The sequence below is a fragment of the Tiliqua scincoides genome, chromosome 2, assembly GCF_035046505.1.
Source record: "Tiliqua scincoides isolate rTilSci1 chromosome 2, rTilSci1.hap2, whole genome shotgun sequence".
Taxonomy (NCBI): Eukaryota; Metazoa; Chordata; class Lepidosauria; order Squamata; family Scincidae; genus Tiliqua; species Tiliqua scincoides.
Window position 1 is genome coordinate 99,564,161 of NC_089822.1, and position 16,407 is coordinate 99,580,567.

Here is a 16,407-nt window from a genome sequence, read left to right on the forward strand (position 1 = left end):
ATTTAACACTCTAAAAGCAAAAAAGGAGCCGCAGAATTACCTGCCCTTAAAAGAAGGCATGCCCAAAAGACTAAAGTATGCAGAAACACCAGTAAAAGGCATAGTTCTTACACCACAGTAGAAATCTTTTCAGTAAGAGTGAAGCATAAATTCAGAAAAGTGAATTCAGAAAAGAAGCATGCTTCAGCTATCAGAAATCTAGACCCGCTCTTCTAAAGAGACCAGGGAAACACAGCGGCACCAGTCTTCACTGGAAATGCACCACCACAGAAAAGGGATATGGAACACCCCTATATCCATACGATCAGGCAGAAGGTTGACACACATTACTATTCATGGACATAAATTCTGCTCCTACCTTCCCCAGTACCTTAATGAAAGAAGGCACAGCTTCCACTCTGAGTCTGAACTGTCCCTTTCAATGCATGAATTCTGCTGAAACATTAACACTTTATATCTGTTCTGAAAAGTTTAATGCATTTTCCTCTCAGAAACAGAGAATGCATGCCATTCACAGATAGTCACATCTAATCACCACGTACATTTACAATGATCAGGAGCCAAAGAAGTTGTCTCGACAGCATATATAAGTACCTCTGTCTGTACTCAGGATTCCCCCATTTTCTTCTTCAAATGCAGTCTGAAGGTCATCCAGCTTCAGAAGCTTTTTGCTGGGCAGCAAAGTGAACTGAGCCCACCCCCCGAAATTATTACCTGGTCTACAATGATTACTTTTTCCTCCCAATATAGGCATCATTCCACCATATGTTGGCTCATTTAGAAAAATTAGAATTATAATCATACATACAGTGTTTTAAAGCTTTTAAAATGATCTGTGTAAGCTTTCTTTCTTATACGTGCAACAATCCCAGAAGATGGGCAATCATTATCATCCAAACATTTCAGAAGGTGGAGGTACCATGGTTGAGAGTGTGGCTTTTGTTAAGACCAGCTAGTACACATATGGCAGAGCCAAGATTCAAAAGGATTTCCTATTTGTAGCTCAGACTCAGGAGGAAGGAAGGAAAATCTAAAGAGAGATGGTAGTATAAAATGCCCTTCTGCACAGATAATCAAGAGAACCTGAAAAAGACAGCCTCCTACTTTGGTAGCACTTTCTAAGGCCCCCACCTTCAGCAGGGATTTAGGTTGCTTGCCATTCCAAAGTGTTCATCATAACACCAACAAGGTTCTCGTCCTTCTTATGTTCCAGTACCACGCATCAGTTATACCAGATTGGTGCTTCTACCTGCCTCCAACATTCACTTGTCCCTGATGAATTAAAAAAAAATTTGGACCAACCTACATAGGATAATGACTACACCATCTCTTTTAGCCTTTTTTACAAAAAGTGTTCCAATTCCTTGATCATTTCAGTTGCCCTTTACGATGCCCTTTCCACTTCCACAATTTTCTTTTTTGAAATGAGAGAATCAAAACAAGGGGGATGAGACCTTTGTTTCTCATAAGCTGGGAAAATGCAGATCTACTGTCCTCTTTGAGGGCAAATAGAGGGACCACCCCTTCTCTCAATAACATGGATAGCAAGGTGAAAATGTCAAATGACAATTAGCTTCAGGTCAAATCATTCAGGCTTCCAAGGCTAGCAGTGATTCAGTCCATAACCAGTTTCTTCCAACACAGTTGAGGTTGGCCTTCATTGCAAGCCTGGCACCAGCAGATGGTATGGTAGGGCATCTGTTGGGCCCTGTAGGGAACCTAACAAATAATGTCCCCTGCAAACTAACTACTGATGATGCCACATCTGTTGGGTAGAGGCAGCCGGTTTCTTGTCCCCTTCCTTACCATCCAGGGTGATTGCTTCCCCTAGAGATAAAGCAAAGGAAGGCACAAAGACAGCTGAAGTTCTGGGACTTCTCCCCTACCAAGCAATTTCAAGAGCAAGGCGGGCAAGTGACAATCTGTGGCACGGCTGTGGCACTCCCTTCTCTTCCCAACAGGGCTGACTTTGCTTAACAGTCTCCTGTTCCTTCTCATCACTCTCAGCCTATGCCCAACAACAATAGTGGCACGGTCACACCAGTGCAGGAGGAAATACCAGCAATGGTGCGTGTGTGCGTGTTGTGCTCCAGGTATGAAGTGTGTTTGAATGTTCACTCAGAAGGAGGGAAGCCTCCTGCAGGTCTCTGTCCAGAGCTGGCTTTTATTTCATTGCACCTTCCTCCTCCAGTGGGTTAAAAAATTTCCCACAAGCTCACCCAGGCACAAGAAGGCATAAAACATTCAAGAACCACAGCCACAAGAGTTAAATTGAGCGGACAGAGGGAAGCATTTTAATTACACTAAAAATCAAGTGTTTATGCTGTTGATTTTAAAGCAAGCTACACAGTGAAAACTTGGCCAGAGCTAATGCAAACAACCTTCCCTTCTGCCATTCATTCCTAAGCCTTGTGGTCATTCTTAGGGAAAGAACAACATGACTATAAATATACATGCAGAGCACCAGAACCTCCCTCAAAAAGAGGCAAGCCAGAAAAGCTTCGGCAAGAATGCAAAGCCAAATGACATTTTCCTGAATCCAGGAGCCCCCTCCATTTTCTGGCCAAATAAAGCTCTGGGGACATTTTGCTCTGCCAGTCCTTTCACAACATGCAACTGCATTCACACACATTCTTTCACTGCTTTTGCCTCTGGCATTTCTTCCTCACCACCTGCCACACTCCCCTCTCCCACTATAATGTAGACTGTAGGTTCTTTGGTGATAGGGACCTGCCTTTTAACTTATGTTCCTCTACAGAGTACCGTGTGCCTGGAAGATCTATCATTATTATTATTAAAAAGATAAAAATAAGTATTTAGATTTGCCCACAGCATGTAAACTACAGAAACAAAAGAGAAATGGGATGGACAGGGGAACAAGTTTGTTCTGGGAAAAGTCACACAGATTCAGTTACAAACCTTGAGATCAACACACACCCGCAAGCACACCATGTTATAATTTCAGCATGTGAACACACCAGGGATCATTGCTTTTAAGAGCCTAAAGAGCCATAACTTATACACTTATTCCTTTTGTCCCACTACTATCTCCAATAAGACAGACACTGCAGATTTTTGAAGCATTACCAGTTGCAAGAACTGTTTCAGCAGAGGCATTACTGTGAAAAAAGCAGCAAGCATACATAAAATGAGCAAAAACTAGTATCCAACTTCAGCATCAGAGAGATGGCTATCACTCAGTCTACAAAGCACACTCACTACAACATACACTCTTGCAAAACTGAAAAATCCCAAGTGTTTTACATTGTCACTGTTATTTCAGGACATTTTTTCATCTTTCTAATGAACACCATGTAACCTTGAAAAGTACAAAATAACATAACAAATGTTGCTCTTTAGGACATTTCTTCAAAATGAGGGACATCATCTTTCTTATAATAGTGGCCAGTAAGCCTTTTCTGCCCAACATTGCATGTATGCAACAGGGATCAAATGAGTAGACCTGTGAACTGGGCAGAAATGAGTTAAGAACAAGCAGAGGCACACATGAATTTTTTTATTGTTAACACTTGATAGGGAACTTTCATCCCTCAAAATTAGAAATAAATCCAATTTAGACCCTTGGACCATTTTGCTAGAGAACAGACCAAAAGCCACCTTGGGCACCCCAATTAGGAGGGGAAAGTGGGATAAAATTATTAAATAAATAAACGCTCTCCTGCTTCCCCCAGATAGCAGGATGAGGAGGGGTTGGTGAATGTGTCTGCTCCTCCTTTTTCCTATTTACTATCTCATCACATTATATTTTCATCCCCATCTACTGACAGCTTGACATTAGAGAGAGTGGGAGAAGCACATAAGCAATGCAAGAGAGGAATATATACAAAATACAGCTCATTTATGGATACTCCCCTTTCCTCAGAACCTTAAATGTTCTGGCAACCAAGCAGGAAAAGACTTGGGTGGCAACTGAGGGACCAGGCAGTGCTCACTCACAAGGATGGATTTGATCCAGGAGTTTCCAGTTACTGAAGTCCTTCCTGTGAACATTGGGGTCACTCTAAAATACTGAAAAAAGAAGAAGTCCAGAACCCATTTCTTATTGAACACCAACGGCATTTGTCTGCAGCACTGAGCATGAAAGGGCTAAGAGCACAATTGTCACCTAATTCAAGAGATGTTAGCTGATCAATCATTAATTTTAACAGAGTGATTAAAATCTGTGACATTTGCTCAGAACACTACAATACAGTTCTGAAGAAAGAGCAAACTTTCCTTGCTTTTAGATGATGCCTGCCATCTTGCTGTAGGCACCATCTTGGAAGATATACTTCTGTGTCTATGAGAATGAAGGGGGACTGCCCTCTTCAAATGGTGCCTCCCATGTACTGTTTTGTAAATTGCATTTTTCTTAAAAAGCTTTTGCCCAATTAATCAGGGGCACCTTTTTACTCAAACAAAAATTTTCAAATGGATTAAGTGAACTGTTTAATGTAGTGTTTCTCAAACTGTGTGTTGGGACCCACTAGGTGCGTTGTGTACCAATTTCAGGTGGGTCCCCATTCATTTCAATATTTTATTTTTAATATATTAGACTTGATGCTACTTGATGGTATTTGACTGCATCTGGGGAAATGTGACAGATTGTACTTTTCATAGGCTACTCTGTATATGCTTTTAACAATGTTAGTCAGTGGGGCTTACTTCTCAGTATGTGTGGGTAGGATTGCAGCCTAGGATTGTTAGAATTTCCTGCTTGATGATGTCACTTCTGGTCACGACATCACTTCTGGTGGGTTCTGACAGATTCTTATTCTAAAAGTGGGTCCCGGCGCTAAAGTTTGAAGACCACTGGTTTAATGAACTAAAAATTGCAGCCTGAGCAAAGAGAAAGAACCAATGCTATCTCTTTCTCTCTCTCTCTCTCTCACACACACACACACACACACACACACACACACACACACACACAAGTGGAGAAGACAAATGAAAGTACTGCAATGTTAGAAGTCCACTGGAGAGTCATCTAAAACTAAACTACTGTCAATTTCAGGTGCAAGAAGAAATGTAATTTAACCGTCCAACCATGTGCAGAAAAGAAACAAGTGATATGTCTTTGTACTTAACTCCCCAACACTAATGTAAACTTTCCATGTGAGCCAAGGAGAATTTATCATCAGTTTACCACTAGTTTACCACTCTTCCAGCTGTAGGCTTCACAAATGACAATTATTGTAAGAGACCTGGCAGTATTCTTCTGATTTTTTCTCTGGAATACTTGAAAAAGAAAAGCAGGACATGCCTGGAGAAGGATGTGGTACTATTACCCTCCTGGGCAGATTGCAGGATCCTCTACTATTTTTCATATTGCACAGGACTGTGGGATAAACACTACTTTTAGTTTCAATCTGATGATGAAGCAAAGAGACAGCAGGAATTTACTCTGTCTTACAGTCACGCTATGAACAGTGCAGAAGTACTCTGTGGTTGAAGTTACTCCTGGAATCCATGGCTGAGACTGAAAAGTTAAGTACACACATGCACTTCTGTCTATGGAGCACTTGGCTCTTGGTGGTACACAATTTTGCTTACTTATTTCTAAAGAAACACACATACTTACAAGGCTCCCTGGTAATGAACTGAGGTACAGCATTGGGTGTGGCAGGAGTGCTTGGGTTTGGCGTTCCCACTAATTTGCTTTTAGCCATCTTCGTGTTGGCTTTAGCAAACTCTAGTCGGAGCGTCTGAGGAATTTCTGGGTCAAAGCGAATTCCCTTTTACAGAAAGAAAAAAGAGTAAGAGTCATTCCTCTGTGCAACAGTCAAATAGCAGAAACATTATGCTAAAATTTACTAATACAAGAATACACATAGTTTCACTAGGCAGCAGTGGAATCATACAAGGCTAAGTAGTTCAAAAGAAGGCACCCTCTTGAGAAATCCAAACTAATCAGACAATAGCGTGAATAAAGATGCATTCAAAAAGCCTCTGCAAGACTATCCAAAGAAAATGGTTAGACACTTTATCTCATGTAAAATATGAACAAAATCCAAAAGGACATTACAAACTTTGAAGTCATTGTCATATCCCCCTTCCTATTATGTCCCCTCAGAGGAGTGAGTGGGGAAATATGAGAAAGAGTATGTTGGGAGGTGCTCCACTTTGAAATGGAGATTCCAAAAGGTTTCTAGGGCAGCCTCACTTACAGTGTGCTACAGTAATCTAGCAGAGAGGTAACTAAGGAACAGTGGAGAGTTGGATGTCATCTGCATATCAGTGACAGAAAGTCCTGGATAATCCCAGCAGTTTAATGTAGAGCAGTGGTTCTCAAATTTTTAGCCCAGAGACCCACTTTTTAGAATGAGAATCTGTCAGAACCCACTAGAAGTGATGTCATGACTGGAAGTGACATCATCATGCAGGAAAATTTTTAACAATCCTGGGCTGCAATCCTACTCACACTTACCCAGGAGTAAGCCCCATTGACTATCATTGATTAAAGCAGGGGTCTCCAAACCCTGGTGCGGGGGCCAGATGCGGCCCGCAGCAAGCCTCTTTCCGGCCCGCAACCAATCTTTTGTCCCCTGAAAGCCTCTGGCCCACTCAACTGAACATGACCAGAACTGTGCTCTGATTGTGTCTGGAGGGTGTTTTGAGGGCCAGAGAGATTGAATGAATAAGCCCATTCATTCATTTATTCACTCATCTAAGTTCCATCTCTAATTTATTTATTTAAATTTTATATTTAAATTTTTTTTTCTGGCCCTCCATACCATACCAGATATTTGATGCGGCCCTCTGGCCAAAAAGTTTGGAGACCCCTGGTTTAAAGCATATGCAGAATAGCCTATTCAAAGTGCAGATGTGTAACATTTCCCCAAACAAAGTCACATACCATAGTAGCATCAAGTCTAATATATTAAAGATAAAATATTGAAATGAATGGGAACCTACCTGAAATTAATTCATGACCCACAGTTTGAGAAACACTGATGTAGATGTTAAACAGCATTGGGGGAAAATACAATATAAAACCCTGCAGGATCTCACAGGTCAATGACCACAGTGTCAAACAGGAGTCCCCGAGCACCACCCGCTGAAAGCAACTCCTCTGCTGGAAGAACTACAGCCAATGCAAACAGCGCCAGCAGAACCATCCCAGCAGGATCCCATAATCAACAGCATCGAAAGTTGCTGAAAGATTGAGCAGAACCAACAAGAATGCACTTGAGTTGTGCACTTCCCAGCACAAGATCCAGAAGGCAACCAAAGCTGTCCTGAAACCACATCACAGAATGAAAAAGTCAAGATAAATTACTCGCATCCAAGAATGCCTGGGGCTGGGTTGACACATCTATCCAGTCATCTTGCTAAAGACTGACAAATTGGAGACTGGTCAATGATTATGAGATCAAAGGAGGACAAACAAATGCTGATTTTAATGCTTCATAAGCAAAAGATATTTTATGAGCCTGCTTAATCACCCTCTCTGCCCACTCAGCCATCTCCCCACTCCAAAAGCCAGGACAGGCAAGGTACCAAAAGCACACCTGGATGACTTAACACTACCAAGAAGCCTGTCCACATTAGCTATACTGAAAAAGAATAAGTACAAGGTAAGTTGATGTTTAAGGTACCTCAGTAAGGTCACATTTACTTCCATCCTGCCTTTCTTCAGTGCAGAAACTCAAGACAGTGCACACAGGGCTCCCAGGCAGCCTCCCATTCATATACTGATCAGTTCAAGACCTACTTAGCTTCCGTTATGCAGCTGCATTGTGTATTTTCAGACTATGGTCCTTGGACTCAGGATGAAGCAACAGTACTGATATTCATTAAAAGTACCTCACATATAGTAGGTTTCAGCATGCCCCCAAGTAAGTAATTGTGACACCAAGTGGCCCATAATTGCGACACCTTTGTACGCCACTGATGCTGCAGCAGCCATTTTGGTGCTGATGCTCCTCTGGGTTGCTGAGCAGCTCAGGATTGAGCTGTAAGTGTGGTATAAGGGAAGTCTGGGAGACAGATCAGACACACAGCCTAGAGATCAACAACTGGCATGTGCCTTCCTGCTCCTGTGTCACCCTTTCGAACAGGGACAAACAAGGGAAAGGTAGACCATTGCACCCATCCCAGAATGGCAAACCAGTGAGGAGGTGGTGGTTTGGGAATAAACCTCTCTTCTAGCAAGCATGAACCCCAAAAATCAGAAGTTCCCCAAAAAGCAATCACTAGCAGAGCATGATGGTTTTAGAGCTTTAGCAACCTGCCTCCCCCTGAATGAACTGAGATCAGCAGGTGACGCCATAAATAGGCAAGAAAGAGACAGTACAATATATCAGGACAGTGGAAGGGAAATTGCCTCCCTGCATTTCGTTTTGTAAAATCACCTGAGTCCTTGTTTGATCTTTGCAAAAGGTTGACAAAGATGCTCAGAGGTAAATGGAAAATAAAGCAAAACCTGAGGCATCTTACAGGGTGTGATCCCTACCCTCACACTGCTCCAGGGTCCTAGTACACATATTTGCAACAAAATGGGTAAGCAAATTAGGTGCACCCAATGTCAGACCTGGAAAATCATATAGAGGAAGGGGTGTGTGAGCCTGTTTTTTATAACTTTTGAATGTTAACCTTGCTTTACCTGTGTGGGATTGAACACTTGGGGGTCACTTGATCAACTTGAATTTCCCATTTCCGGGGATCATGGAGGCTTTATGGTCCAATGAGCTGGCTCCAAGTCAAGCCCTATGTCTACCATTCAGCTGGGAAAGAACACCGCCACCACCAGTCAAATATGGCTACTGTCTTTAAACAGCAGCCCATCTAGGATGCAGAGGCATTACAGAAGACTCTTGGGGTACTAGAAGAATACAAAACAAACGAAAAATAGGCCAAAACAGTAGGGGGTGATTGGGGATTTTCGCTACATACACAATGTAACCACTATGCTGCATCTCTCACCCACCCAATAAACCTGTGCAACCTCAACACCAACAAGATGGCAAATGGTGTGCCTTCCACCTCTAAGATGCCACTCAACTTGCTAAGCTCTATGCCTCTGTTTCGGCAACAATCTCCAAAAGAAAGTTAACTGTGTGCACATTCGAGAATTTGATTTCCACAGATGAAGCTTCCCTATTCGGCCGGCTGAAAGCCAAAACTAGTTTACTTGTATTTTTAAAATGAAGATCTTTTGAAATGTTTGCTAAAACAGAGGAAAAAACAAACAAGGGGCATTGTTTTTCTTTAGTTTCTTGACAAAGAATATAATGATATCTCCAGCTGGTGAGCAGACCGGTAGGGAAGCAAAGTTGTACGCTGTTGTCTACACAAGTGTCCTAAACAAATTCAGAAGGAAATGATTAACTCTTGTGTTGCAACGTGCACTTTGAGAGATTTATTTATTTTGGGACTAGATACAATGCAATACCAATTACAAAGAGGTGGTGCTTGGATCAACTGTTTCCATGCTTCAATTTAGAATGTTACCAGAGGACACCAAACACTGTTGTGGGTAGGGAGGGATGAAAGACACAGATTAATGTCAGAAATTCAATTAACAGAAGAGGAGAGGAACAAAGAGTTACAAAAATGTGAATCTTTAGAGGGAGGGAGTCTTGGAAATTAAATATTTACATTAAGATGGAGAGGGTGGAGGAGTGGGAGAGATAATAAATTAAAATTGAACACACTACACTCTCATTTTTAATTAAAAGCACACACATTTCTGCCAACTGGGTTTTAAACTCAGGAAATAATCTAGAAACAAAAGTCAGGATCCATTAAGGTGGAAAAACATTGTGCATAAGCTTTGAATATTATGTTACAAAGAGACAGACGTGAAGAAGTTCTGCACCAGAGTTGAAACCCATATATCGGTGCCCTGAACTGGATCTAATTCTGAATCTAATGTGTATTTTATAGTAATGGATTATGAGGCAGTCCCTGGAGAAGAGTCATAATTGTGTAAGACAAATGCAGTGTGGCTCCCATTTTAGAAGAACGAAAGCTAAAGAACTCCATAGGTGTACATTTTTCAGTCACTATGAGTTCTCTAGTGAAATGGAAAAAAGCAGAAGGAAGGGAAATCTGAGCAGGAAAAGGACAAGAACAAAGAGTTAAGCAGCACCTATTCTCCTTTCTCTGCCCTGATTGCAGCCCGGGCCCAATCTTATCCAACTTTCCAGCACTGATGCAGCCTGTAGGTAAGGGGACAAATGTTCCCATACCTTGAGGAGGCTTCTGTGAATGCCTCCCCATCACAGGATGCAGTGCGTGCCCCATTGGCATGACTGCACCAGCACTGGAACATTGGATAGGATTGGGCCCTAAAGCAGCACTGGGTTTATAAAATAAAGAGACATGGAGCCAGATATGAGGGGGACGTACAATGCAACCAGCATGCAACATTTATTTTGGCCCAAAGGATCTGCAAATTCTCCCTTAACAACACACACCATCAGTTCAAGACTGAAGCACTTATCTATCTAGACCAGTGCTTCCCAAACTTTTCTGCACTGGGACTCACTTTTTAAAATGACAATCATGACCCACATAGCTTTACTAGACAAAAAAGAGATATAGAAAAAAATATTTTTATTTAGGATTAATAATAATAATCAGGATCCTGTGTTCCTGAGGCCACTAGAGACCTTACATATAGTACGTGTGCATACATATTTTCTAGACTCTCCCTAGAAATGGACAAGGACTGTTCCTCCAAACCTTTTTATAGTTACTCCAAGGTGATAAGGCTGAACTGGAGAGTAAGATGCGCAGATGAGGACTTCAAGGCTAGACAGAAGGCTGGAACTGGGTTCAAGCATAATCTATGGCATGCAAATTTACTAGAGAAAATGTGACATTTTAGTTTGGGAGTATGAAGATGACCTCATACCACAGGTTAGCATTCCAGCCACAAGAGTGGTCTCTCCATCTATAGATTTCCCACTGCTGCAATTTTCTTCTGCAAACTGGACAAGGGTACTTGCAAAGTTTGGTTTCTTTTTTAATATTTCACAACTCACCAAAAATTGGCTCGTGACCCACTGGTGGGTCCCAACCCGCAGTCTGAGAAACATTGCTATCTAGACAGAAGCACAGTTCTGAAATGTATGTAGTGCACCTATAGAGTGTACAAAATACAATCTGCTAAGGATTCTTACCTAAACAACCAGGCTTCTGACTGATCACAAGATATAGGTAACATCTCTGTATCCACGAGGGATCCATTTTCGGACTCCGCAGATAAATTTCTGCAGATAAGTAAATCCATCCCCTTAAACCCTCCAAAGGAAACTGGAGTGGGGCTCTGTATGGCTTCCCTGTGCCTTCTGATGCCTTATAAGCATTAAAACTGGAAGTAGTGTTTTTATTTTGTTTTTGCCTTTTCAGTCATTCTGAAACCCGTACTGTGGACAAACACTCTGTGGGATTCAGAAAGCCCTCCAAACGAATGGAGCTCTGCTTCAGTCCCCTTCGGAGGGAACAGGTGGAGCCAAGACTGGTTCAACGTGCGTCTGGGGGAACCCATGTTGAGCCAGATCCACAAATATAAAATCTGCAAATAAACAGGCTCCACCTGTACATGGAATTATTTTACACATAAACACTTTTAAAAGGACATATACTGTGACTGGTTCCTAAGTGAAGGTTTCCACTAGTACATGTGATACGTAGGCTCTTTAAAGAGTATAAATTTTAAAAAATAAAAATCTACAAAGAAGCTAATATATCAAGGAGCTAGGTTTTTAGATCATCCAGGTCAGGGCTGACTCCCAATTTCCATGGGACTCCACACATACAGTGGAACTCTACTTCCAAACATTCATGGGCCTAGAGGCAGCTGTTCAACTTTGGGCGCAATCCTAACCCCTTATGTCAGTGCTTTCCAGCACTGACATAAGGGCAATGAAGCTCTGAGGTAAGAGAACAAACATTCCCTTACTTTGAGAAGGCCTCCATGAGTGACACCCAACTGCAGGATGCAGCACATGTTCCATTGGCACTGTTAAGCCAGTGCTGGAAAGCACTGACAGAAGGGGTTAGGATTGCGCCCTTTGTCAAGTAGTAGCACCGGCAATGACATGGGCATTTGTAAAATGGCCCTACAATTGTAGAAAAGATTTGAAGCTGGATCTCACAAAAGTGGTTAATCACTGCCATGGTTGTACCCCCCCCCCTCCACGTCAGGGTATAGGTGCAAGGCAACTCTCATAACTGAATGCTCCTTCCATACAAACAACTAACATCTCAGGGAGAAAGGCAAGACTAGAACCAGCTTTCAAATATGCTAGCATGCTAGCAAACCTTTCAAACATGTTGAAAAGTGGTATATAAATACTGTTAATAATAATAATAATAGCTTTCAAAGTGGAGGGTTGTTTTGTTTTTTTAATTAATGGAGTGTTTAATCAAGACCCACTATGCAGTCTTGGACCTCAACAAGTGGGAAACCCTGGCCTCTGAGCGGCCTGCTTGGAGGCAGGCTGTGCAGCATGGCCTTTCCCAGTTTGAAGAGACACTTTGCCAACAGTCTGAGGCAAAGAAGGAAGGCCCATAGCCAGGGAGACAGACCAGGGACAGACTGCACTTGCTCCCGGTGTGGAAGGGATTGTCACTCCCGGATTGGCCTTTTCAGCCACACTAGACGCTGTGCCAGAACCACCTTTCAGAGCACGATACCATAGTCTTTCGAGACTGAAGGTTGCCAATAGCAACTATGCAGTCTGAAGCTGTGCAGCCCAGTAAGAGAATTACAAACTGAGATCTAAGCTTACAATACAATAGATTTGTAAGTGGACTATCATAGAAAGGGATGCTTCCAAAGTATGCTGAAGGAGCAACAAAGATTTCAGCATTTCTGGTCTTACATATGGTTTGTCAGTGGAGAAATATGCAACAAAACCCAGTATATTGCTCATTTTTCTTGGCACTGAGTGGCGAAGGGGGAAGTTTCACAAAAGGAGAAATGCCGCATCTCCTCATCAATTATACAATGCAGATTTCATCAGTATCATATTAGTCACTTCTATTTGCGGCATAAGAGACATCCGTCTCCATGGAGAGCCATCATGCCTCCACACAAACACAGAAGCAAGGCATTCACACATGCAATCCGAGGTGGTACATGAGGAAAAAGAAGAGCTTTACCATTCAATTCAGCTCATCTCAATCATGGACATAGACCTATTATAGCAACTGTGCTGGAAACTTAGCTTCTCATGTCATACCTTCGCCACCCACTGTGTGCACCCAGTGGAGTTGCAGGCATTACTAGCCCTAAGATAAAAGTAATGCAGACCTTGTAAAGTAAGCTCCAAAGTGGATTAGGAATGTGATCTTTAAGACCCAATCCTATCCTTGAGATGTGCCGGCATACATGAAGATATGTCAATGATAGTCCTGCTGGTATAGAAGCCTGCCCACCTGTTGCTAGATGCAACACAAATGCCAGCCCAACATCAGAATACACCACACTGACATAGCTTTGATAGCAGTCAGATGCCAGTGCAACTCCACTGGAGGAGAGGCCAAAACAGAAAGGAGATCAGAGCACGACATGAGACAAGGAGGAGTCGATGCACCCCATACGCTACTTTCAGACAATGAACATTCCCCCAATGCCAGAAAAACACTACGCCAACCACGGAGGTGGTGTAGGTAGGAGCAATCCTACAAAGAACAGTGGGGAAGGAACAGTAGAACGCTTTCCTACAATGGAGCACAGGACACAAACTATGTTTGACAGCCAATCACAGCACATCAACCCAGTACTAAAACCACTGCCAAGGAGACTACAACTCAGATGATCAGATGCATGGCATGGGGGGATACTTCTCTGGTCTCTCAAAGGGGAATTCTGGTGATTGCACCATGAAAGGGCATGGTGAAAGGGCACTTGAGGTATATTGCACAAAGAACCCCTGTCCCACACATCATATATGGCAAGATAATTTGTTAACTCTTGTGTTATCAGAATTTCTCCTACAGCTACTTTGCCCCAGAAGGACTCCAAAACAGACACCTAACTGGAACCTCTACGTAACTGCCCCAACAGAGGAAGCAGGCACAACGCACTCTACGGCAGTAAGCAAAGGTGGAGAGGAAACTTCATGGCATAATGCACTGATGCTGCATTCCGTTCTCACGTCTCTAACCCCCTGCCTCCCAACTCCTCAGGATCATCAAATGTGTTGCTGCTATCAGCCATGTAATCAACTATCCTTTCTTTTTACAACAGCTAAGAGCTGGGAGTGTTTGCTCCCTTTTGGTGAACGCCTGAGACTCCAACCATTGCTACCGCTGGCCAAACACTCATCAGAATCCCTTTTGTTTTTCAGGACTGCACGATAGCCACAGGGGGCAGAATAGTATTCCTGCCCCTCCTAGAGAGGCAAAGGGAATGATTGGAGCCACTATGCTCTCCCCCCCCTTACAGGGCACTACTGCACGTACACTCTGGTGGTACCACTCTCCCTCACAAAGTATGCATTTCAAGCCAGAGAACCGGTGTCTCCTGTAATAGGGTGGTCAGTAAGCAGCTTTGTGGAGTAGTCAGTGCAAATCACGAACTTCTTCTCTCTCTTTTTTTGTCCCTGCCACGGTTGTTTCTGGCAAGTCATGGAAAAAGTGGGTGTCTTACTGGTTAGGGCAAATCCTTTGACTGGTCTCAAGCCTGTCTCTCCCCATCTATGCCTTTGTGCAGTGAGCCACCAGGACCCTGTTTTGCCTGAACACTGCTGAAGTCCCCTTTGGGACTTGTTCCAGTCCCTCCCCTGGGAAAAAGGTTCCTTCCAGCTGGCAGATGCCCCCACAGGGACTTGAAACCATGCCATAAGGAGACTGGTGGTTTGTTTCTCATGGCTGCCCACTTCCAAGGGAGCCATCTTTCTACCCATGCTCTGCTCAATAAGTATTCCTTGCATGCAATGTGTTTATATGGTGAGATGAGGGAACTTCAAACCTGGGTACAGAGGTCTCTCACAGTTATTTGCTTTGCAGCTGATGCCCGTGACTGTGGGATGGGGGGGGGGTTGTGAAAGAGAGAGAGAGATCCTTGGGGCATCTCCCCATGGTGGTGTCTGGGGCTGTTAGTCATTCCTAGTACTTGACAGGGGATGCCCTCCCCCAGCACCAGTTGCTCAGTGGCCCTTGGACATCACTCTAATGTTATATGGGTGACAAGGTGACTTCACAGTGAAGATATACAGATGATTTTGCTGATGTCACAGCAATGATGCACTGCCATCACAACAATGCTCGGTGGAAAACAGGCTGCAATGGGGAAAGACAGGCTGCAGTGAAAATGGCAAATACATTCAAAAGCAGGAAAAATTCAAATCAAAACTCCCTGGGAGTCTGAGCCATGCAACAAATACGAACATCCTTTTTTTGTTCCAAATTAAAGTTCCAACATCCTTTTAAAACCTTAGAAGTTTAAACGACCTAATTTGTTTGGCAATGAAATCCGGGGCCATCAGCTTTAGAGCAAGTCACATTCCTCAAACATCTTTAGCATCAGCACCATATAAGGCAGTTTGTATCCTGCTCTGCTCTACTATTATCCCTGAAGACCAGCAGAGCCAAAAAGACACTGTACATAAAAAACGAAGACAGAAACAAAGTATTTACAGCATGTTTTTCTCCTAGCCTGAGAAGATTACTCCCCGAACTCAACCTCCAGAGGGGTAGCCACACTCATCTGGTACAGCAAAAACAAAGAATCTTGCGGCAAGCTAACAAGCAAATTAACAACAAAATACTTGCACTTTATTATAGCACATGACTTTTTTATCATGTGCTAGTATTCAAGACTTTGCTTTTCCCAAAACTCAAGATTTTTCCTCAAGATATTTCATTGTTAATATTACACTGTGCCCACAGCAACATTTACCTTTCTCCTTCCCACCCCCAGTAAGTTAGTAGCATTTTATTTTTAACACACCAAAACTAAAGCATAGACATGATTTTCCCCAACATGATTTTCCTGGGATGGCTCAATGTGATCAGCACTGAGGAAAATTCATTCTCCATATGCTCATAGACATTCTTATTACTGCTTTACGTGCCCTAGTAAGTGATGTCCTAGTACTAAGTGATGTCCTAGTACTGACAGTACTGATGTCCTAAGGCTAAGTGATGTCCTAGTACTGAAAGGAGGTTCTAGTGCTGAAACTTGGTATTAAAGGGCTGCAGATTAGCAATGCCTATATCTTTCCAATCACAGGATGAGCTCATATATGCACTGTCATCACTTGATTGCAACATCATCAGGGAATGATTTTACATTTGACTCATTCCTTTACATCACCTCAAATGCACAATATTTTTAATAACTTATTAACCAATGCACTGTGACAAGTGAGTGAACGATATACATGCATGTGTGAATTAGTCCACAATCTATTCACACAAAACAGCAATTTTTTTTCCAGTGCAAGG

At 42.7% G+C, this 16,407-nt stretch overlaps 1 protein-coding gene across 1 annotated transcript in view; it reads right to left on the reverse strand.

Annotated features, from left to right (window-relative positions):
* The window catches only part of RBPMS (RNA binding protein, mRNA processing factor), a 109,242-nt gene that overhangs the window by 28,650 nt on the left and 64,185 nt on the right, over positions 1-16,407 (reverse strand). Inside the window, exon 5 of the mRNA XM_066617594.1 lies at positions 5,582-5,735. Within this exon, the coding sequence (XP_066473691.1) occupies positions 5,582-5,735 (154 nt within the window). The remainder of the gene's footprint in view (positions 1-5,581; positions 5,736-16,407) is intronic.